Source organism: Ambystoma mexicanum, chromosome 11 (genome assembly GCF_040938575.1).
Source record: "Ambystoma mexicanum isolate Mex_15411 chromosome 11, UKY_AmexF1_1, whole genome shotgun sequence".
NCBI lineage: Eukaryota > Metazoa > Chordata > Amphibia > Caudata > Ambystomatidae > Ambystoma > Ambystoma mexicanum.
Genome location: NC_090934.1, coordinates 984,386,754 through 984,410,302, shown reverse-complemented (window position 1 = coordinate 984,410,302; position 23,549 = coordinate 984,386,754). Strand labels below are relative to the sequence as shown.

At 47.5% G+C, this 23,549-nt stretch overlaps 1 protein-coding gene across 10 annotated transcripts in view; it reads left to right on the top strand.

The window, feature by feature from the left end:
- NAP1L4 (nucleosome assembly protein 1 like 4) overlaps positions 1-23,549 on the top strand; it is a 1,556,420-nt gene that overhangs the window by 436,182 nt on the left and 1,096,689 nt on the right. For all 10 annotated transcript variants that reach the window (XM_069624142.1, XM_069624141.1, XM_069624146.1 and 7 more), the window contains one exon: positions 4,543-4,684. In XM_069624142.1, the coding sequence (XP_069480243.1) occupies positions 4,543-4,684 (142 nt within the window). The remainder of the gene's footprint in view (positions 1-4,542; positions 4,685-23,549) is intronic.

Below are 23,549 nucleotides of genomic sequence, written 5' to 3'. Positions count from 1 at the left end.
CTGGTGCCCGCTCAAGACGCACTGTTTCTGGGAGCGAAGCTCGACACAGTGGCGCTTCTGGCCTCTCCGTCTGAGGAAAGGACGAGGGCCATCTTGGCCAAGGTGCAGCGGATGCGGGTTGGGGATGCGGCCAGGGTGAGGTCCATCAAGTCCCTCCTCAGTATGATGTCTTCTTGCTACGGACACAAATGGAAGAGGTTCTCTGTCTGGTGCCACGCACAGAAGATTAACCCTCTACGGATTACGGCTCCTCAAGTACTGCAGTACCTGCTGACGCTGGCCAAGGCTGGGCTGGCGCACGCTTCCATCAAGATTAATCTTGCTGCGATCTCCCGATACACCAGAACCACGGGACGGACATCTTTGTGGTCTCATCGTCTGGTGAAAGAATTCATGAAGGGACTGTTCAGATTGTTCCCGCTGGTGAAGGCCCCGGCCCCGGCGTGGGAGCTCAACGTGGTGCTGACCAAGCTCATGGGACCTCCGTTCGAGCCTCTGCACTCAGCTCCGTTGAAGTTCTCGTCGTGGAAAACAGCGTTTCTTGTGGCCATCACCTCCGCATGACGGGTGGGAGAGATCCAGGCCCTTTCCTGCAAGCCCCCGTACTTGACTTTTCACGACACGAGGGTAGTGCTCAGGACGCACCCCTCCTTCAGGCCCAAGGTGCCGTCGGACTTCCACCTCAACGAACCCTTGGTGTTACCTGTTATCTTCCCGTCGCCGGCTGAAAGGACTTTGCACTCGCTGGATGTGGCTAGCGCGCTGAAGTTCTACGTGGACCGCACAAAGAGTTTTCGGAAGACGTCACAACTTTTTGTGAACTTTGGACCTGTCAATCAGGGGAAGGGCCTCCCGAAGGCTTCCATTTCCAGATGGCTCTCCGGCTGTATCATGTACTGTCATCGGTTGGCAAACCGACCGATGCCTGGCCGTCCGAGAGCCCATTCCACCAGAGCGATCGCAGCTACCACGGCGTTCCTATCTGTTGTGCCCTTGCTGGACATCTGCAGGGCTGCTACGTGGAGGTCGACGCACACCTTCACGAAATTCTACTGCGTCGATCGGGATTCCAGGGAGGAGTCCAGGGTCGGCCAAGCAGAGCTGCGCAACCGGTTCGCCTAAGGTGAGCCTGGTGAGGAGGTAAGAATGCTTAATGTTGAGTTTTGGATGTAATGCTTAATGTTGAGCCTTTGCCACCTCCCGTGCTTGTGCATGTGTGTACTGCTATGTATTCTTTTATTCATGAGCATGTGAATCCATGCCAGACCCCATGCTGGAGAAGGAACAAGTTACTTAACTGTAACTGTTGTTCTCCAGCATGGGTCTGGCATGGATTCACATGCGAACCCTCCAGCCTACCCCTCTGCGGCTCTTCACTTGGTCATACTGCCACTTCACGTGCTACCAACTCTGAAGATGGCTGCCAGAGGCGGGGCTTAGGGAGATGGCAGTCATTGGCTGTGGTCAGTATGACGCAGAGATCAGTGATTGGTTACTACTACGAAAGACCAATCAGAAACGAAACTGATACTGATTTTTCTTTACCGAGGATTCCCAGCCTGACGGGGAATATTCATGAGCATGTGAATCCATGCCAGACCCATGCTGGAGAACAACAGTTACAGGTAAGTAACTTGTTCCTTAAACTCTTATCTGGTAACGTTCTTTCGATGAGATGGTCTGACGACGTATTCCATATCGCTCCCTCCCTCCCTACCCCGCTGCAGAATTTCTTATGCGATTGCAGCTTACGTTTCCGCAAGGCTTTCTGTGGTCATACTGGCAGTAGTTTGGTGCCACACGTTCTCTGGGGGGGGGACCTACAACTGAGGCTACGGGCGTCGTGCGTCCTACTTATAACATCCGGTGACGTTGGCTCGACGGAGGTCCTCGAGGACAGCGTATCGACGTCATTGACGCAGGACGCAGATGCTGAAAATTTGCCGAAGCAGCACAGCTGTGGTGATTACTGTCATAGATATGGAATACGTCTTCGGAGCATCCCATCGAAAGAATGTTACCAGGTAAGAGAGTAACTTGTTCTTCTGAGATGTAGGTAATTTGTTCTTCTTTGCATTGTCTTCAAATGCATTCAATGGCCTTGTTCTCACCCCTGGTCATCTTTGGTCTCAATCTACAGACCTCCTCATTCTTTTATCAAATTCAATATCTTTCCTACGAAGCCCACCCATGCTCAATCCTGCTTTTGCCCTTTTTGCACATCGCACCCAAGCATTGGAATTCCTTACCCTATTAAAATCTCCCACTTATCTTTCTGCGCTCTCGTCTCAAATATAATATGCTGCCACCCTCACTGTAATTCTGTTTTGCTTTTTGGAAACCTTGGTAATCTCGTTTATTTGTATGGTCATTACATTTTTGCTCAGAGTTTTGGCTAAAGCGCAATATAAATCGATAGAATAAATTAAAAATGCCAATGAGTGTTCACTTTCTTAGTCGAGGGCCCTCCCACCTTTGACTCTCACACAGCCACCACCTCATCCATATGCCACTGCAGCCATTCTTAAACTTGATGTTAACACTGGGGAAGTCGTGGCTGGGGTGCAGTGTGTGGTAATATAGGGGAGCATAGTTCCCAGGGTGTGTAATGCATGATATTCATATTCAATCGGTCCAAACGCTTTTTTTATTTGGGTTACAACAAGGAAAGATTGCCAAATAAAATAATTTACACACGATACATATTTACAACAAAATAATTAAGACTTTTATGCAATGGTATAGCCAAAATAAGTGGCAGTGCAACACATTATCAAAACAAGTACAAATGCATCCATAATACAGATTGAAAATATAAAAACAAACACATGCATTATACATGCTGTTGCTGGAATAAACAGCAACAAAAGTTCCAATTTATAAAGGGCCTGTGCATGCCAAAATCCTGAGAGCGTACTGTAAAAAGGTCTCAAGACAATGAAAATGACAATTGTGTATGTTACAATACTCCTGATTTCAACAGTGCTGCCCTGTCAGCCGTGCTCTGTAAAAATATAGAAACTGCAAAAGCATTTGTTGTTGAACCTTCTACAACGGGACCTTGCTTCTCTTATGGTTGAAATCCCAATCGACAAGAACATTGTCCTCCAATACATTCGCCTAAAATACTTGTAAAATAGGCAAAATAGCAAAAAATGTTCAACCGTTTAAATTCTATGAATACAATTCATGCACATATTTGATGCGTTAGTATCCCAGTTGTTCAATCTGTGGGCCACTGGTAGTAGATTGAATCTGAATTTATTGTATAGGGTGCACAGTAATCTAGGTTTCATGGAATCAAGGTATAGTTTGTAGCCTATAATTTTGTTGTTCCAATATATTCTAAGGGAAATTGACAGAGATCCATCCAAGTATATCTGGGTGACATCATTTTGGGTGTAGTCAACCTAATCTCTTTGCAGTTAATATTATCAGGGTTTAACCATATTTCCCTGTGCCCTATCCCACAAAGCTTGTTTTTCACTTATTCACACCAGGGGAGAGACCATACGCCCTCTTGTCCAAGAACATCCTTCATTGCATCTCTGAACTTGGGCAATAATGTCAGTCATGTAAGGCGAGCCTATGTTTCCCCATGTATCAGCACTGTGGGCTATTTGGAAGTCGTACATTTTTCTTGAGGAATATGTTCTCAGGAACACTTGAGTTCCTGCATCTTACCTGGCCCCAAATTTCCGGTACCAAAGAGGACTGCCTGTCTAGCTTTTATTTTAGTATCATCCCCAAGCTTATTTGATAACTTTGCGATCGTGCCACAATACATGGCAAGTGAGGTTCTCGCTCTTGTTGGTCCCATTTGCAGGAACTCGTGAACCTCACTCCCAAGCAATTATACAAAGTTACTTGTTCAATAGGGTAATTCTTTACAGACTACAAATCATTTTTTTCCTCTTTTTGAATATTACCATAGATTATGTTTTTCCTACATTGATCATAAGGCCCCTTTCGCTATAAATGTCTTGAAAGAATTGGAGCTTTTTTTTAAGCCGGATTGTGTTGAAGAAATGAGAATCACATCAACAACAAATAATATTGGATATTTTTCCCCTGCCCGCTATGGTCGAGAATGCAAGACTTTTGTCTATCGGACCATTAATATATAATAAGAATTGGGTTTGAGCTAGCACGCACCCTTGACGCACTCCTTTGCATATTCAGGTTCTGTATTACAAATTATGAGAGGTTACAAAAAGAACAAAAATTGCAGATTTTTTTCAGCATCTTTAAACCAGATTTCCCACTGGGCCTGATGCAAGACCAGGCTTTCCAAACAAGTTGCAAAGGTGGGAGCCCCACAGACTTGGGTACCTAAATCACAATGATGCAAGTTTGTGTTTTTGAATTATTAAGTTCTGCCTGTGTTTTTTTTTTTTTTTTTTTACTAAATTCAGTAGTGATTCTTGTTTCTATGAAATTAATTTTATGGAGAGCAGTGTTTCCTTGCCGGCTCCTTTTTTCTCTCATTTTATGTGGGTTTTTTGTTGTTGAGGAAATTCATATATTTTTGTTTATTTCTAGTTTACCTAAGGCAGTAAAAAGAAGAATCAATGCGCTGAAACAACTGCAAGTGAAATGCGCCCACATAGAAGCAAAATTTTATGAAGAAGTTCATGACCTTGAGAGAAAATATGCAGCCCTGTACCAGCCTCTTTTGGAAAAGGTATGTATGCTGAGATCTTTTTTTGATATCTTGATCGAACTATGAGATTGATTTGACTCTCGTGTAGTATTCTTTTTTTTTTTAAATGTTTATTTTAAACAAGGCAGGAAACAAATAGTTATGCAATGATGCAACATTCCGGTCATATTTTAATCACATTTCTCCCCCCGCCCCCCATCCCACACCTCAAATGCCTGTCCGGGTCCCATTGCTGGAGATTGGGCCCCCCCCCCCACCTTTTTTTCATTTTTTGCCACCCTCATCGGGTGTGTTCCCGCTGTACAGGATCCGCTTGGCCTGCTGGGACTTATAAGTGAGAGCCGGGAATTTCTGGTCGTAGTCAATGAATGGTCCCCAAATGTTTTGGAAGCGGTGGAGACTCCCCGCCTTAGCCGCCTTCACCTTCTCTGCGATGAGGATATCCCACATTTTGGTCCACCAGAGAGGCAGGAGAGGGCCCTCTCTGGTTTTCCAGGAGCAGGCAACTGTTATTCTTCCCGCTAAAAGGCATTAGGACAGAAGCTTGGCTTTGGCCCCCGACCTCGAATAAATTTCGGGGACTGGAGCGCCCAGCAAGATGTGTTCAGGCTCTAAGGGGTTTGAGTAATATCTTTAATGGTGTTTAAGCATTGTCTCCAAAATTGTTGGGCTTGAGGACATGTCCACCACATGTGGATGAAGGTCCCCGTGTGTCCGCATTGTCTCCAGCATGCCTGGTCCAAAGAGCTGTTCATGTGGTGGAGCCTCAGGGGGGCATAGTACCAACGTAGTAGTATTTTGTAAGCGCATTCCCTGTTGGTAATGCAAGCTGAGGATGAGTGTGCCGGGCCATGCATCCACCCAGGTCTGGTCCCTCTATGTGATGGCCTAGGTTTGCCTCCCATTGTGCCATGGCGCGGGTTCTAGAGGCGAGGAAGTCGTGGAAACGTTTATATAGGGCAGAGATCTTACCTCGGGCCGGGAGATCCACCAGTGTCAGATTCCAGCGCTGTAGGAGGGCGGACTGCTGCGAGACAAGTTTGCGGGTGGGAGCACCAATGGCGAAGCTGAATGTATGAAAACCTGTCGGTCTCGCGAAGTTGAAAGGCCTCCTTGCATTGGAAGAACGTGCTTGCCCCCCCTTCGAACAGCTGCCCCAGTGATTCCAAGCCCCCCGCAATCCAATTCTTAAAGTTCCAGGGGTTCATAAGTTGGGTTATGGAATACCGGCGATGAGGGACTCAGTCCTCTAGGGACCCCTTTTTTCTTTGGCGCCCACGTGTCTATGGTGCGCCTGGTGGCGGGCAGGAGTCTCTCTGTCCGCCGCATAGGTGGTGGAATATGCGGGAGGAAGCGTAGGGGGAGAGAAAGGCGAGATTGTTCAAGTTCCACCCACCTTGGGCGGTCAGAGGCTATCCGCCAAGCTTGGATGTTCACCAATTTTGCTGCCCACTGGTATGCTTGTAGGTCGGGTACCCCCAGGCCACCTAGCCTGGCATTCCCCAGCATCGCTCTCAGGGGGATTCTGTTTCTTTTCCCCCTCCAGATAAACCGTAGCATATTCCTTTGGAGGTCCCGAAGGGCTGGGGGTGGGATAGGCATTGGAAGTGAGGAGCAGGCATATAGGAATCTGAAGTTTCATTTTGCAGGCAGTGACGCGGCCCATCAATGAGATTTCCTGCAATTTCCATCGCTTCAAGCCGTCTGCCAGTTCCTTATAGAGGCGGGGGGGGGGGTTTGTGCGATAGACGTCCTTTGGGTTTGCTGGGATTTGGACCCCCAGGTAGGGGGATTGCCCTGGTTTTCCACTGAATGGGGCAGAGCGGAGCCAAGGTTGCCATTTCCGATGGGGTCAGGCCTATCCCAAGAGCTGCAGATTTGTTGAAATTGATAGAGAAACCAGTGACCCTTCCATAGTTCTTTATCTCGGCCAGGGCGTGTTCCAATGAGAGGCAGGGCTGTGAGATGGTAAGTAGGACATCGTCCGCGTATAAGGCCACTTTGTGTTGGGAGGACTCGACCTGGAGTCCCCTGATGGAATCCTTTAGTATAATTCTTTGGACAAAGGGTTCCATAACCAGGGCGAATAGGAGTGGTGATAGTGGGCATCCCTGCCTGGTCCCGCCGGTCAGAGGGATTGGGGTGGAGAGGGTGCCATTAATTTTCAAGAGAGTCTTGGGTGACTTATAATTCGCAGTACCATGGCTTGGAACTCCGGTCCGAAGCCAAATGGCTCTAGGGTGAGATTCATGAAGGTCCAGTCCACTTTATCGAACGCTTTGGTGGCGTCAAGGGCCAGGAGTGCCAGGCCTTGGGGAGTTCCGGGTGGCCGGGTCCACCAGATCCAGTGTTCTGCGTATATTATCACTTGTTCTGTTTCTAATGAATCCGGTCTGGTCTGGGTGGATCATGTCGGGGAGAATGTGGGAGAGGCGTGTTGCCAGGACCTTCGAGTACATGTTGGCATCAATGTTCAACAGTGTAATGGGTCTGTAGGAGGCTGGGTTTGCTGGGCCCCCCCCGGGTTTAGGCAAGAGGACTGTAATAGATTCCTGCATGGAGGGAGTTATAGTGCCTGTGCCCCAAAAGGAATTGAAGAGATTCACCAGTGATGGCAATAGTTGATGCCTCAAGATTTTGTAAAATTTAGTGATGTATCCGTCTGGCCCGGGGGCTCTGGATTTAAGGGTTTTTATAGCCTCTTCTACCTCTTCTGCTGAGATTGGTGCGTCCAGGGGATCCCGAGCTGAGGGATTCAGCTGAGGGAGGGTGGCTTTCTGGAGATACTGTCTGCTCTTGTAGGCTTCATGGCTGTGCGGACATCACTTGTATAAAATGGTTAGTTGCTAGCCGTAGCTTCTCCAGCTCAGAGTATTGGGTTGTGCCCTGGGGGTCTCGCAGTCCGATAATGGTGTTACTATTGATTTTGGCGAGTTTTGCTACCATTAACTTGTTTGCTTTGTTGTTTCTGATGCAATAAAATTGTTTGGCCTTCGCTAGTAGTTGCACCGTATGTTCGGCATAATGCGCCTTGTTTTTCTTCTGTGCTGTCCAGAGCGCACGCTGTATTTTGGGGGACCATCCTTTTTCCTTGAGCATGGCTTCCGCTACACAAAGGTCTTCCTCAAGGGCCATGCGGGTCTGCCTCCTGCTCCTGTGGCACACCACTCCACGGGCGTTCAGTTCCCCCGGATGACCGCCTTCAGGGCGTCCCAGGTATTGGCTGAGGAGGTTTCTTCGTTGGGCTTCTCCTGGAAGAAGTTCGAGATTGACGTTGCTATGGCGTCCCTTATTGGCATTTCGCTCCGCATTGGGTCATACAGTGACCATTTGCGGCGAGCTGTGTGGGATGGATCACAAGTGCGGATCTCCAGGGTCACCGGAGCATGGTCGGACAGTATCCTGGATCCAGCGGTCACCTCATTGGTGAAGGCGAGTACCCGTGGTGATGTCAGGAGGAGGTCAATCCTTGAAAAGGTTCTTTGGACGTAGGAGTAGAAGGTGAAGTCAGTTTCCGAGGGGCGCAACACTCGCCATGAGTCGACCACCTCCAGGGTCCTAAATAATCGTGGCAGGGCGAGGGCGAAGTCTCCGGAGGAAGCCGGGTGTGACCTATCCTTCGTGGAGTCTGGTACCCCATTGAAATCTCCTCCCATCACGATTTGGCCATCTGTGAAGGGAACCAGGGCGGTAATCAAGGCTTCATAGAATGCGGCTTGTCCCGTGTTTGGGGCATACACCGAGATAAAGGTATACAGCTGGTCCAGCAGAAGACACTTCACCGCAACAAATCTTCCCTCCAGGCAAGAGTTTAGTTTCCAGGATGTGAGGGTTCAGTCCCTTCTTAAAGAGAATTGCTGTGCCCCCTTTCTTGTTGCCGCCTGAGGCAATGAATTGCTTTGGGAATTGTTGTGAGCGTAAGTGCCCGAAGTCTGTTGACAGTAGGTGGGTTTCCTGGAGCAGGGCCACTGCTGCTTCTTTGTCCTCGAGCTTCCGTAGAATAGATTTACGTTTGGGAGGGGAGTTCAGCCCCACGACATTGAGTGAGATGACTCTGTGTCATGATCCCGGGTTGGTGGGGGGGAGCCTCTGGTGGGTTTAAGTGAGAGGTATGGGTCGGGTTAAAGTCAGCCATTGCTCGGATAGATAGGATTGGTTACTATCCTGCCTTTGGATATTTAGTCCCAGCCCCCAACGGGGAGGCTGGGTGTTAACTAGTGGGGGGTCCGGTTTTGTAGGGCCGGCCTTACCCTTGCCAACTGGGCCAAGCAACTTTGGTCAGCCAACATGGCTGAAACTTGTGGCCAGACTAGAACTGGTCTTCCAAGGGTTTGTAGATGTAAACTACCTCGGAAGTGGGCAGGAGCCGTGGGGCGGGGGCCCGCTGCTGTAGATGTGAGAGAGGTCTTGTGCGGTGTATCAGTATATGGTGTCTCGTTGAGGGTGGGAAGAGCCGGGTCTGAGAGAAGGCAGATCTGCGCCAACCCGGCTCCCGTTTTTGCGAGAGTTGTGGGCTATCGATATCCGACGAGATTACTTCCCGGCCTCCTGTTTATGTGCCATTTTGTGGTATACGGTCATTTTCTCCTTCTGTCCCTTGGGACCTTTGTCCATGTATTTCGCTTTTCTTTTGGCAGGGGCATGGGATCCCCCTCTGTGGCAGTGTCGGGAGCTCTTGGAGAGGCCGTCCAAGATGAGGATGGATGCATTATTTGTGTGGCGTCCTCTAGGTGGCTGATTCTTCGTAGAGTTCCTTTTATAGGGGAATTGTAATGTTGTTGGGAAGAGCCATCTGTAGCGGACCTGTTGGCCCTGGAGGAAGAGAGACAACGGTCTGAGAGATCTCCTTTTTTGCAGTGTCAGGAGGGAACGGTCCTGATAGATTTGGAGTGGGGAGCCCTGAAAGGTTAGTTTGTCCCGCGAGCGGGAAATTGATGAACTAGCCTCTTTGGTGGTGAAAAAGTGCACTGTAGTGATGACATCGGGCGGAGAGTCTGATTCTACTCCGCGAAATGGGCGTAACCTGTGGGTGCGATCTAATAGGAGTTGGGGCTTGTCCAGGTGTGGGAGTAGGCCCTGAAAGAGATCCGTGACGTATTCTGGTACGTTTTGATCCGGAACCGATGCAGGAATACCTCGGATTTGTAGGTTATTGCGGCAGGCTCGATTTTCAAGGTCCTCCTGTTTGAATTCCATGATTTCACATCTGTTTTGCAGGGCTCTGATGGAGTGTTGGATTCCATCTATAGCTCTAGTGTTTTCTTGAGCCTGGTCTTCAACCTCCCCCAATCTTTGCTCTGCCTCCGTCACTCTCTGGTCTGTATTCTCCAGTTTCGTCGAGGGGGAGCTTGTTTCTTGCCCTTATCTGCCGCCAGCAGCATTGTGGCAATGTCCGTATTCTTTGCGGGTTTAGGTTGCTTGGCCATGACTTCCTTTTCCTGGGCAGGGCAACAGAGGATAAAGAGCCGCTGGATGGGCTGGGGCGCCCCAGGAGTGGTGTCGGGTTCCCCCGGAAGTCCGGTAATTTATGAGCCCGGAGAGAGGTGTGAGCAGACGAGGGCCTCACCAGTCTTTTGGGCTAAAGCAAGGGTGCCCCATATACTGTGTGCTGAGGTGGGTAGACAGGAGATCCCGGGGTACCCTGCTCGAAGGTGTTTTTATTCGGGTCCCGGAGGCGAGGAAGGTGGGAGGAGGGAGGTCTCCTCTCCTGGCGTTGTAAGGCGTCCGGTAATGTCCTTAGCGGGGGGTGGGGAGGGGGGCGGCGATATCGTCGAGTGGGCCGGGGCACCCCAGGAGTGATGTTGGGGGGGAGGCTTGATGAGGCTGTAGAGCTCAGGGTAGGTCAGCGCCCCAGGAGTTGGCAGGAGGAGCGTGCGACCCAGGAAGGGTCAGTTCTACAAAGAGGGGGGTGGGGGGGGTTGCTGGCCCTCCACTGGGCTCTAGGTCTGGATGTTCGCCTCGTTGGAGATTCAGAATGCAGGCAGGCCTCATGCAGGCTACAGGCTTCGCTGGCCCCCACCAGCTTCACTGGCTTTCCTGTTAATGCCTCAGTGGGCCTTCAGTGGGGACTGATGGCACATGCCCCTCATTGCTACAGGCAGTTCCTTTGAGGCGGGGTGACCGGCTGTGCAGTGTTGGAATCCTGCTTCCAGCCTGCGTGTTGCCGCCGCCGCCGCCGACGAACATGTCCAAGGGAATAGGTGGGCTGGCCTCGCAGAGCGGATCCGGCACTCCGTGTGCGTGGATCGGAGAGCAGGAGCCGCAGAGTCCCAGGTATGGGGCTCAAAGGATCTCGGGCCGGGTGGATGGGCAGGCAGGCGGGCGGGGGGAGCCGGGTAGTGCACCTCCAGAGTGCGCAGCGATGGACCGCAGCGCTCGGCTGTTGCCTCGTTCACCATGAAGTGGGTGGGAGCAGCGCCTCCACAAGAACTGCGCCCGCTGTCCAGGGGCACCAGGCTCCTTCCAACGTTACGAGGGAGAGTGCTCCGTGATGTTGCTGAGTCCCGAGGACACTGGCCCTCACTCGCCCTCCATGTTTTCTCCGGTCCTCCCCCTCTCGCTAAAGCGCTCATCCGCCATCTTGAGATCACCGGCGTCAGCGGGCAGTTATTTTTCTTTCCACTTTCAGGGGCTCAGGAGGAAAGGCAGCCGCACATCTTAGCACCGAGTGTGCTTGGGGTGTTCCGGGAGCGGCAGCTCTAATTTTGGATCTTATCGGATTATGAAAACGCCAGATTTCTTGCTCAGCAGCGGGCTCCCCAGAGGCCATTAGAAGAGCGACCACATCAATGGCGCTCTAGGCCACGCCCCCCGTATAGTATTCTAAAACTTGTATCAGGTTTTTCATTTTTCTTTAGTTTAAAAGGCAGATATATTTTACTAACTGGTATATCGTGATCCATTTTCTCCACGCTCATAGGGCTATTGAAGCTGTAGAACAGCATATTCTGACGGGCAAGGGCATTACTGGACCAGTTAATCTCCCAGGGGTATTGTTACAGGCCCAGGCAAAGCGTGAGGGAGCATTTACCTGCATGCCAGCAGGGTAGATGCCAGCAACACATTTCTGAGGAGGCTTGGAACACAGGCTTTACCACGAGGTAAATCCCCAGTTCCAAGTTTCCTGAGTGGCTGGATGGGCCGCCTTCTTCCGAGATGCTAATGGAGCATTCTATGTATGGCAATAAGTGATTTTTTTTTTCTTTCTTTAAAATAAGCATTTCAAAGAAGGTGAACTGTAGTTTATGCCTTTTTTTGGAATGCCACTGGGATTAAAGGACAAAATGTACTCCATCATGAAGTGAACAAAGAATGTCTCGCCAAGAGTCTTTACCTCCCCCCCCACCCCTCTCCTGGAGTCCCAGCCTGCTTTGTAAGTTCTTGTTGCAGGTTTGCTTGGGTGGACGTCCTGAATCACCTAAAGTCCTTCCCTACAGTGTGTACAAATGGTGGGGAATCTATCCAGTTTTGGGATAGACCTGTGCGTCAGGGTGCCAGCAGGCTGAGGCCTGGCTTCAGGTCTGCCAATCTGAATGGAACTATGTCCCCGGGGTAGCAGGTGCATGGCTGACAGGCCCAACACAAGGGTCCCCTCTGTGCCCTAGAGCCTCAGCTGGTCCTGCCCTCATCACAACAAGCTCTTGCCGTCTCCCACTGTGGGCTCACCTGTTCAGATTGGGGACTCACTCCTAACCCAGGCCATCTCCTTGAGGGTCTGCACCCACTAATGCTTTTCACTGCCTTCAGTGGTTCCACCACAAAACGTTCCTTTCCACCTCCTTTTGTTAGGGAGAATTCTCTTATAAGACTTATTTCCCAAACCTAGTGAGTCCCCCAGCAGCTTTGCTGGATTTTTTGTGGTTTGTTTTTTTCTCCTGCTAAGAGTGAGACTTTTTTCCTCCCGGTCTTAGGCATGATTTGAGGTATGTCTGACTTTTTGTGTGCTTATGGGCTATGGGGTTTTCTTTTTACTCCATAGGGTATCATCTATTTTGTATGTGTTACACAGCACCCTCAGTGCAGTAACACAGGGGTGTCATAGTGACCCCCAAACATAGACTAGACACCCTGGGACTGACTACTGTCTCCTAGGGCATGTAAAGTCACCATTGACTTTACTAGTCCTAAATTATGAACAGAACCAGTACAAACCATCATATTGTGGAAGTACTGGAAGGGGTTAATTACATTGCCCCTGGGTCTGTTTTCAGGGGGGCACTGTCCAGTCCCCACCTTGTCGAGTTTCTGGCTGGTGGCAGTGGTTACCATGCGATATATTCCACCGGAATATTCCCTATGGGATTTTCCCATTGATTTTAAACGCACCACTTTTTGGTGCAATGTTAAAGCTACCGCTGGTTTATTTATTTAATATTAAATCAACGGTTGGGTCTTTTTGCCAGAACTTTTCAAAAATGGTTTTCGTGTCCGTCTCTGTAACTCTGACCAAGGTCGAGCCCTTTGTTCCACTTTTTGGCAGGCTTCTCCACAGAAGCCCTCCAAATGGTGCCACTCTGTCTGGGTTCCACAGGAAGGGTGGAGGGGGGAATTGGCACCCTGGGCTGGGTTGCCTCAGCAACCCAAGTCACACTCTACTCTGATTGGCCCAGTGGTGAGCCTCCCGGCTCACCACTTAGCATGTGTGATTGACAGCTAGGCTGATGAATGGGGGTTTTTCTGCATAAAAGCAGGGCCTTTGGGACTAGAACTTCAGAAGTCGCCACAGGACCTAAGAATCCGAAGAGTGAAGAAGCTGAGCCATCTGCAACGACGACACCACCGGTGAAGCCCGAAGCCCTGCTGCAACTAACTCACCACTTTTCCGACGACAAGAGAAGATCTTCTGCTGGACGAGTCTTCTTCCCGAGCTGGTGGGACCCACCAGTTCGCCCTTTTCGCCTTCCAAAGACGTCTCTTGGTCGAATCGCCCGTGCCAAGCACCCCGGCGGCCGGATAGCCAAGCTTCACCACTTTGACTGCGAATAAAAGGAACGCACCTTTTATTGACTAACTCCACGGCTGGTTTCATCCCTGTGCAGTGCAACGACTCCACGTTTCCTCCTCGACGAGATCCACTCTTGCCCTGGTCGAAACAACAAACCGCAACCACTGCCAGGAACAACTGCCACTGCAGGAGCCTCCTCTCTGTTTAAGGTACTGTGTCCTGCCTGGCCTCCCTTTCTTTGGTTTGCCCAAGGTGACCCTTAAATCCTTGGCTTGCCAACTGGGTTGGCCCCAGACCTAACTTTACCTTTTTAAATCATCCCAACCCCTTTTGAACATTCTGCAAAGACTTTTCGTGCATTTTAAACCTTGTGATCCTGGGCACATTTCGTTTTGCTCCCTTTAAAGTGGGCCTGGTCTATGAACTTTGGCTCTACAGTATTTACTGCCTTTATTCCCTTGCTGAGAACTCCTAAAAGTATTGGGACCTGTTTTATTTCTATGCTCTGCCTTTTTCTCTCCCTTTAACTGAGCTATTGGAGTGCCATCAGGTTATGTGCTCACATCTGTTTAAGAAATCGTGGTGTTTTAACTCTGACTTGTCTGATAGTTATCAAGGGAGGTGTGTATTCTTTACTTGACTGTGTTTTAACTTGCTTTTGATTTAGAGTTCTAGTATATTGCCTAAAGTGTGTTTTAAATAAATAATGATATACTTTTTATACAAAGCTCTGGTTAGTGTTTGTTTGCTCTACTGTGTTTTTGGCACTATTGTGTATACTCTATATACTGCCCTACTCTTCTTGAGAGAGGTCTGACTGCTCAGCCACAGCTACCAGGTAAATCTGGATGGTGCAGACTGCTACCAATTGGGTTTACTGCTTACTCCTGTAGTCTTAATCTTTTTGCAGTGTTCCCCAAGGGAACTGCACAGAGTTCTGCCTAACACCTTTCTACTGTTCGCCATACTCATCAGTCCATCTATCTACAAATTTCTTTTTATTCTCCACCCTTATCCTTCAACTTTGTGACCTCATGGCCCTATCTTTGCCTCTGCCACCCCCTCTGACAATACTGGCACTGCCTTCTTAAATTCACCAACCTCCTCCTTTACCACTCCAACAACCTTAAGTTCCACAAACTCGAAAAATTACTTTCCAACCTCCCTGTTAACTCTTTTAAACTCCTCCATCAAATCTGCTCTACCATCTACTCTAGATGGCAATCCCTCCTGCAATCCATCACTTTCTCCCACATCCAACAACTCCCCTGCTGTCAAGCCTTGCTACACTCATCTTTCCTTATACTTCTCCAACCCACTTGATGTTAATCCTTCCCCCCCTTCAATACCCTTTCTGGAACCTCCTTCCTGCTACTGCACATAAGCGCTCTCCTTCTCCTCTGTGAGTTAACAATGCTCTACCAAACTGCTCTTTCTCCAATACTCTCCAATGGCCATTTACACTTCACCAACAATCCTCTAACTGACTGTTGGGAGCTGATATTATAGTGGTCTGCAGTGCACCCTCCCCACAGCTGGTCTTCAAGGGAAAAGAGTGCAACTGTGATTATGGGTGGAGGGCTCCACTCTGGTTGCTGTAGCAGCTTGCTTCCTTGCTTATCGTTTCAGTGAGGCATTATCTATAAGAGGCAAAGAAGACATTTTGTTTTTTTTCTAGTTTGCCCAGTCTCTTTATACCTGCCTGCTGCGTGCAGCTATCGCTATTTATCTGCTTCGGCAAGGTCCCTTCCCTCTGGAGCAGATGTTGACCTTCTGCTTTCCTCAGGTTTTCCTGTTTTTAGTTCCCTGGGAGAGCGAGGGCGACTGTTATGTCCGTTACCCCCTCTCGTTTTTCAGAGGGAGCAAGAGATTGCACGATCCCCTGGGCTAGCTTACCTATGATTTGAAATGCTGTTTTGTGAGTTGGTAGCTCTTCTGTCCCTGGAATGTGTTTTTCCAGTCCAGGTTTTCCTTCTGCAATATAGCGAAGAGTATGGGAGATGTAGTCATCCCCTTCCTTTTCTATGGGAGAATCATTGAACGACCTGAGTTGGGGCAACCTATTCCCTGGTGTTTATAGCCTTCTGGGCCTTAGCTGGACGCTCCTTTATATGGTCTTTCATGTAGCCCTGGTTGCCTTATTTGGATCTGATCCAGGTTTTCAATTTGACCCAGTGGGGAATTCTGGAAGTAATAGTGGAGATGTAACTACAATATGAACCATGTTACTGTCCCCTGCAATGAGGGGCTCTGTTGAGGCGAGCTGGACAATTTTAGGATCAAACCACTAAGCACCCCATAATCCCAGCAGGGAACCTTGTTGCAGCCCTTAGGACCTTTTGTCAACTCCTCACACCTTGACGTTTCATTTTCCCCTGCAGCAAACCCATGTTTCTGTCCAGTTTTCTAAATGTAATTTCTTGCTTTGGACTTGTGGCACAAGAGCTCATCTAAAAACATAAAACATGCCAGTGCTTTCTATTGGTGCACCAGAGAGTTGCAGCTCTTCATACAGTCTTTGACATTCACCATTTCAAACTGTTCTTCTCAGTCAAGTCATTCAAGATTGTTACTCTGGTTCACATTCTCTTAGATGGAGGAAACTGAAATTATGACTTGTACCTTTAAAAAAAAAAATCCAACCTCACAATCAGTACGTTTTTGTTTTAGTGAAATAGGGTTTGTGTGAGCTCCACCCACCACCACCTTCTCACCAGTTTACCAGTTCAGATTCTCCAACCATATCTACCTTGATACGTCTAGTGAGATCACCCCTACTGTGTTGATGGACCCTCTCTAGTGGGGGCTGTCCTTCATTTGGTATTTGATTTGGTATCTATTTGACACTATCCTCGTAAAGTCTCTTCGCCCATTGTAGCACCTCTCCTTAATTGTTGCAATTCTGTATTGCGATTTAGCTCTACTTCAGAATTGCAACAACTTCAAGAAATGTACTTCCTGCATAGTTTGATTTTTCTATAAGGCTTTGAGTCTAATATCTTGTACCTAAATAAGGACTATGGTAAGCCTCAATTTGTAAAACACCCATTCATATCTGGTCTCAAATACATGGCTCTCGTGATTCCTGTTATCCATATCACAATGTCAGCGCAGTCCCAAGTGCTCCCAAGAATCCAATATCTTAATACAGTTTTCCTTTGTTTCTCTGGTTTAGCAGATCACTATCCCAATGACTCCACAGAGTATTAGTGGAGAGTTACTTTAGACTCCTCCCACCTGCCCACCCCCAACCCTCCAGGAGAGGACTCCTTCCCAAACTGTAATACAGCTGAAAGCTAGGTTCATTGCGCTCAATTCCTTCCTTCAGGACCAAAGTGCCCTTATTGATAAACTATTAAGAGGGTTTCTCTCAGCCCTATGTTTAGCGGGTGGAATATACAGAAGTCACTGACCCACAGCTAAGCTACAGGGTTTTCTGCAAGCTTTGCCTTTTCTCACCCAACAGTAGAGATGGTTTAGCAGTCAAGGGAAATGCCTGGGAGGAAATCAGAGTGGTATCAATAAATCAAAATACTGTGTTTAGCTGTAAGACATAAAAGTAAACCGATAAAACCGTAAACTACATTTAAAAAAAATACACACAATATATCCACAAATACTTTGTCATACTAATAAAACTCATGTATGATAAAGGAAAAAAGTACTACTGCTTCATTTAAAATGCTTTAAGAGGTTATGACATATTAGTTTTACACATAGTGCCATATTATTGAATAACTTATGCAATTTGTTCCAGTGCCTTGACAAAAATGGTTTGTGACTAAATGTAATCTAAACAATGGTCTTGGGCAACTCTTATATTAGTAGTAAAAAGTTTATTTCAGGAATACAAAACGTTCCCATAAAAACAATTATCAGAATTACACATCACACATTAAAAAAAAGATTAAAATCATCCCATCATTAAAACCTAACATGTTTAAAATACAAAGGGAAAAAAGGAAGGCCTCCCAATTCAAACAATTTTCATTAGAAATTTCCTCAGAGTTAACACATTCTTTAGAAATGATAATATACCCCAACCCACATAAACTGAGTCCACCCATTGCAAGTACTGCAGAGCAGGTTCAAACTGACGGAATCCCTGGCCCAGCAAGAGTGGTTTGTGTGCAATCTCTGATATACTAGAAAGCAGGACAAAACATTAAAAGATAGGGCCAAGTCTTCCTTTGGTGCATCACAAAGAATGCATGATTTGTTTTTATTGCCATTGGACCAGGCTGCCACCAATGCTCTTAAATGACAATTTAAATGTGCCCTGGTAATAACAATGCGCTGAGAAGGATTATGTGCCCGACGTACATAATTCTGGAGAGCTGGGCTCACAGTAATCGCATGTTTCCTATTAATGGGCCTCAGGATCTCAAAGGACTTCATCTTATCCATTATACACTGGAATACCCTTGCTTTTATAGATCTCGGAACATTGTGCGGGATAATATCTCTCAAATAAAAATATTGAGCCATATCGACTTCTGACAAATTTTGTTTTTACATGCCTAAACCAGGGGATCTTCATGTGGGGGTCCCTAGGAAGCAAGTGTTTAATTAGCTCTTGGGTTAAACCAGCTTTGCCATTATCCCCAACTCTGAGCCAATGACTTGCAGGCTGAGCTGTAATGAGGTCACTAATAAACCTGCAACGCAATTCCTGGTGCACTGCCAAGTTCAGGGCCAATCGTGGAAGGCAAAATCTTGTTTCAGAAAGGTATTCTCCACCACCTGGATAGACTCAACATTGCTATGGCCTTACAGCTCCATTCCATACCTAGCAACAGAGATAGCTTTCCTATTATAAACCTTGATCACCAAGTCGACCGGTTTAGCTTTAAAGATGCCCGTAGCACGCCCCCCCCCCCCCAATAGCCTGTTTGAACCCTGCAGTCTGCTTGATAATATGGGTTTTCGCACTAAAGTTTGAAGGAAATCTAACCCCCAGATAGGCGAAACTAGACATTCCGAGGAACAGAACCCCCTTGCTGAACATGGCCTGAAATTTTGTTGGGCGCTTCCCCCTGCTACAGACCATGACTGTTGATTTTTGGGCATTAACCTTTAGGTCCAATAAATCCATAAGTGAAGAATATTCATCAATCAGGCGCTGCAGGGCTCTGGGAGTGCGGGCCAGCAAAACCGTGTGCTTAAGCTAGTAATGACACAAGGCGATTACGCATCCTTGGGACATCTGGAGTGGAGTGGAGTGGTCATAAAGACCATTAATATACAGAGAGAAGAGAAAGGGGTCAGTACACAACCATGACACACCCCTTGCTCCACCTGAAAAAAGCAGTACACTGAGCCTGCACCCCACTTCTCACACAGGCCTCTGTGGAAGAATGTACTCTCTTCATGAGATCCACCAGTTTACCTGGACAATTCATGGATCTGAGCACACACCAGAGTTTATTACGATAGACTTTGTCAGAGGTGGTGCTTAGATCATGAAAGCAAGAAAAACAGGTTCTTTATTAATATGCAAAGAGTTAGCCACTACCAGATAAAGGTTCAAGGACTGCTCGGCCGTTCCAAGACCTGGTCTAAACCCCAACTGAAAGGGGGAAAAGAATGTTATTACATTACACCCAGGACTCCAATATTCCCAAGAGGACTCTCCCCATGATCTTAAGCCGAGAACCTAGAAGCAAAATAGGTCTATATGATGCTGCCAGTAGCCCCCTCACACCCTTTTTATAAATCGGTTGAATTGCTGTTCGTGACCAAGCTGCAAGGTGGACACCACCTGCACAAATAAAATTAAAACCCAAGTTCAAGATCGGAGGCCAAAGGTCCGGTTCTGATAAAAACAAGTCTGCTGGTAATAATCAGGGCCTGGAGCCCAATTTCTGGCTCGACATTTTATGTCTGATGAATTTGTGCTTGAGGTAGGGGAAATTGTTCTTGCCAATGGGGATGCTAACTGCTGGAAATCCACTGTAAGCGATTGTTCTGTGATCACAACTACATGACCAGCACTATATATAGCCGAAAAATGGGACCCCCAAGCCTGATCGGGGACTATAGCATCAGCACCTCTTGATTTAAGTTTGTAAAATGGTCAATTTTTCACTATATCTCTAAATAGCTTGGCATTATTAGTAACAGGGGAATTAACCCAATCCTCTCAGGACTCTGCATCGATTTTGTTCTTTCTAAGGATTTGGGGTTGAATGCCAGAAGTGGAAATGTTCAAGGCAGAAAAGACCAAAGATTATTTTTTCAAAATAATCTTCAGTCTTTACTCCCCTGAACATTACTGATGGACTCCAACCCCTGCCCACACCCCCACCCCCTACTTACCTTACATTCTGTCTCGCCGTGTCCCTGCAACGCCTGTTCCCTTAAACTTCCGTGATCCTTTCCCTTTTTTTTTTTTTCCTTCCGTCTGGTCAGCTGCAGGGGTGTCCCCCCGCAATCCCCGCTCACTATACTGCATACTATAGTGAGCAGGTTGTTGCGGGGTGCAGACCCTGCAGCCTTTTTTTTTTTGTGACTGCAGGACAGCTGCGGGGGACTTGGTTCAGAGAGGAATTGCCATAGCATTTCGGTGCTGGACTGCCCATGTGGGTGGGGACAAAGACTGATATGCAAATGAATATTTCCCATCTGTGAAAGGTACAGTGAGCAAAAAGCGTGTGCTGCAAACTCTCATCTCAGAACAGGTTATCATGCCTTGTTCTTTCTGGAGAGGAGCGCCAGCTACCTTTTTTTGAAATATACACAAGGGACTCTTACCTCCCACCAAACTAGTCTGAATGAATATTTAAAACAAATGGCAGGGAAAATTGAGGAGCGAATCTTGAACACTAAGAGGGCGATTGAAGTAGCATCAATCCACACAAATGATTTGGAGAACATATTAAAAGTTTCATCCCGACCTAACTTCAACCCCCATTGGGGTTCCCCTCATATACATTTAAGTGCCCTGTCCTTTGGGGGGGGGCTGAGACGGGGTTGGAGCAGACAACCTCTTAGATTGTCCATTGTTAGATCCTGTCTCAGATAGACACCGCCATGGAGAGGGGCATTGAGAGTGTTAGGTTGTTTCATTCATTGTCGTTACAGGGAGATAACAGCATGGACTCATTAGCCAGCGATTTTAAAATCCTAGAAGTATTCTTGGATAAGAAACTAGCCCCTGTATTGAATGATATTTTATCACAAACTCCCTCAACATTCCTCTGAGCATATTAGATGAACTTATAAGAGGGATTAAGAATGATGCCCTGGAACTCAAACAGGTGGTTTCTACCTGTAGTATGGCCATTGGCAGAGATGTGGCATCGGGAGAGGTTACTGAGATACAGCCTGAACATCCAATTAAGCCCCAGGGGAGCACAAAGTCCATTAGCTCAGCAGACCCTATTCATACTCGTCAGAATAGGTTCGGAACACGGAGGAACAAGTTAAGTGTCCAAAGAACAAAATCAATACACCAGCCCTAAACTGGTAGTACACTTAAGCACAATGCACCACGGATAGATCAAGTCTTAATTGATCTGCCGTCTGAAGTTGCAAAATTGGTGGGAGTTATTACGGGCGTCCCAACTTTAGCGTAAGGGGTGGAGGAGACGACAATCTCATTAATGAATAAAACCTCACACTGGATTAACACTCGCCTGGTATGAAGATCGATCTTCTGGGCATCCTGATGGCAAGAAGGGCCTTGTGGTTAGGTAACGCTGCTAAACAGGGAGAGGATGACTGTGTGATAGTTACAGTAGTAGCCCCAGCTATGCTGCATTTAGTCTGTGTGCTCAGCCCCCCTAGTTATAACTCAGAGCATTAATAACGGGAGTACATTCTTTCCCTTTGTTGCCTTCTATCCCCCCTCCAACCCCCCCCCAACATACCAGTTTTTCAAGATCCTAGCGGGTTCAGTGTAAGATGGTGAGAGGAAGGGGAGGGGTAAGTCGCCCACCTATAGATGCAAGTGACGCCCAGATTGAGAGTGGGGCAGTTATTACATCGAACCTCTTTGAAAATTTGTCTGTTATTGATGAATTGGACTGACTAGGGGAACCAGAGCAGGAACTCGAAACCCCTTGAGGTTAGAGGAGGCCCCCCAGCCGGCTGGGGAAATGTCTGTGCACTCCTTTGAGAATGTGGTCACCATCCTAAGTTGGAATATAGCAGGGGTGTGTCCAAACTTGAGAGAATTGACGTAGTTTCATATGAGTTCACACAATTTTTTTACAGGAAACTTGGGCCATGGAACCTGTTTCCCTGGACACATCTGTCTGACTCAAACTCAGCCTGCAAGCATAAGAGGGTGCTGCTATGAGATGGGGTATGAGGGGATTGTGGGGGTGACAATTTTCATTAAATCATCCTTAAATTACCACATTGGGGTGAGGGAAGGCAATCTCTCCAGTATTCTGTCATTATGACCCCTGACGGGGGGGGGGGGGATAGACTGTTGTTGGTCAAATTTTATAATGGTCCATATGCCTCAGAAGTCAATTGGCTTGGGGGAACTAAGAGTTGCTCAAGTCTACCATTATAGATCTATTGAACAAGCATATGATTTGGTCTTGAAGAGCGGATCGGGGGGGAGGGGCTTCAATGTGAAACTGGGCAGTGGGATTCCAACAGACCTTGTTGATGTGGGTGAAGATTTTGCATATGGGATCTCCTGCAGATAACCAACGAGCGGGTGTGTGCCAGGGGTTTACAAGCAAACATTTCGCTCATGGAATGGGGGTTGCGTTCTTTGAATGAACGCACACACTCCGATGTCCCTGGCAAAATAAAATTTGGGAGCGCCCAGCGGTCATCTGTTGATTATCTTTGTGTGCACGCACAACACTGGTACTTAGTCGTGGATTTTATGGTTGAACAGGAAATTGTCAGTGACTTTTCCCTCTGAGGCTTGTGCTAAAACGAGATTGTCCTAATCTACCTGCTCTTGTCATATCCCAGTTAAATTTATATGAAATTAACACACATTGTAAACACAGGTTAAAATGGGCAAAGTGTGACCCAATAGTGACCCAAAATAAAGTGGTGTTACTAATTTGAATCACATCCTCTGCATTCTTGCTGAGGATGTTTATTCAAATCAGATTCTCTGGTCAGAAGAACTGTGGAGGTCTTTGACAGAACAATTCGAGCATGATTTTAAACATGGTAAAAGGAGGCAGACCAGCTGGCTTGCTGACTCGTGCAGGATTGCACAGAGCAATATAAAGCAGATTCTAAGAAATAAGGATAGCACCAGGGTTTAAGTCATTGGTGCGAGGGCTAATTATAAAAGGTCAGTGCAACATACAAAAGATTTCTTGGAGAACGAAGCATGTCAAGAACTTTCCTAGCCGTCTCTAACAAAGACTCCAAGAAGTTCTGGGAATTTGTTGCAGGAGGCCCGCCCTATAAGAGTAAAAACCTACAGGGAAAACTATGTGGGAGCAAAATCTTGATCTGATCACTGTCCCTATTCCAGGGTCAGGTATCTAGGTATGAGGGCGGAGATCAGTGTTTGTCAATATGGCTGACCCTGAAGGACGTGGAGACTGGTTATGCAGCAATCCCACAACCGCGCCCCAGGTCCAGATGCAGTTCCTGCAGCTTTATATAAGGGTGAATTATAATTGTGGGTTTCACGCTTGACAATTTGTTTTACTCCTACTTGGAAACAGTATACCCACAGTCTTCGAAACGTGCAATTATTCATCCCATATTTAAAAAGGGTGACCCGGGAAGCCAACTGGCCTACAGGCCAATTTCATTTCTGGACACCTACCTCCAGGTCTTTGGATGTGTTGTGTTGCAACATCTAGAGGATTGGATCTTGAATAGCGAAGTTCTTTCGGACATCCAATATGGCTTTAGGCCAGGCTGGGTACATGCCATCAAGCACTTTATCTTTACCTAGTAAGGGCGTCCTCCTTTTTTGTAACAGGCAAACCTATCTATTTGGTCTTC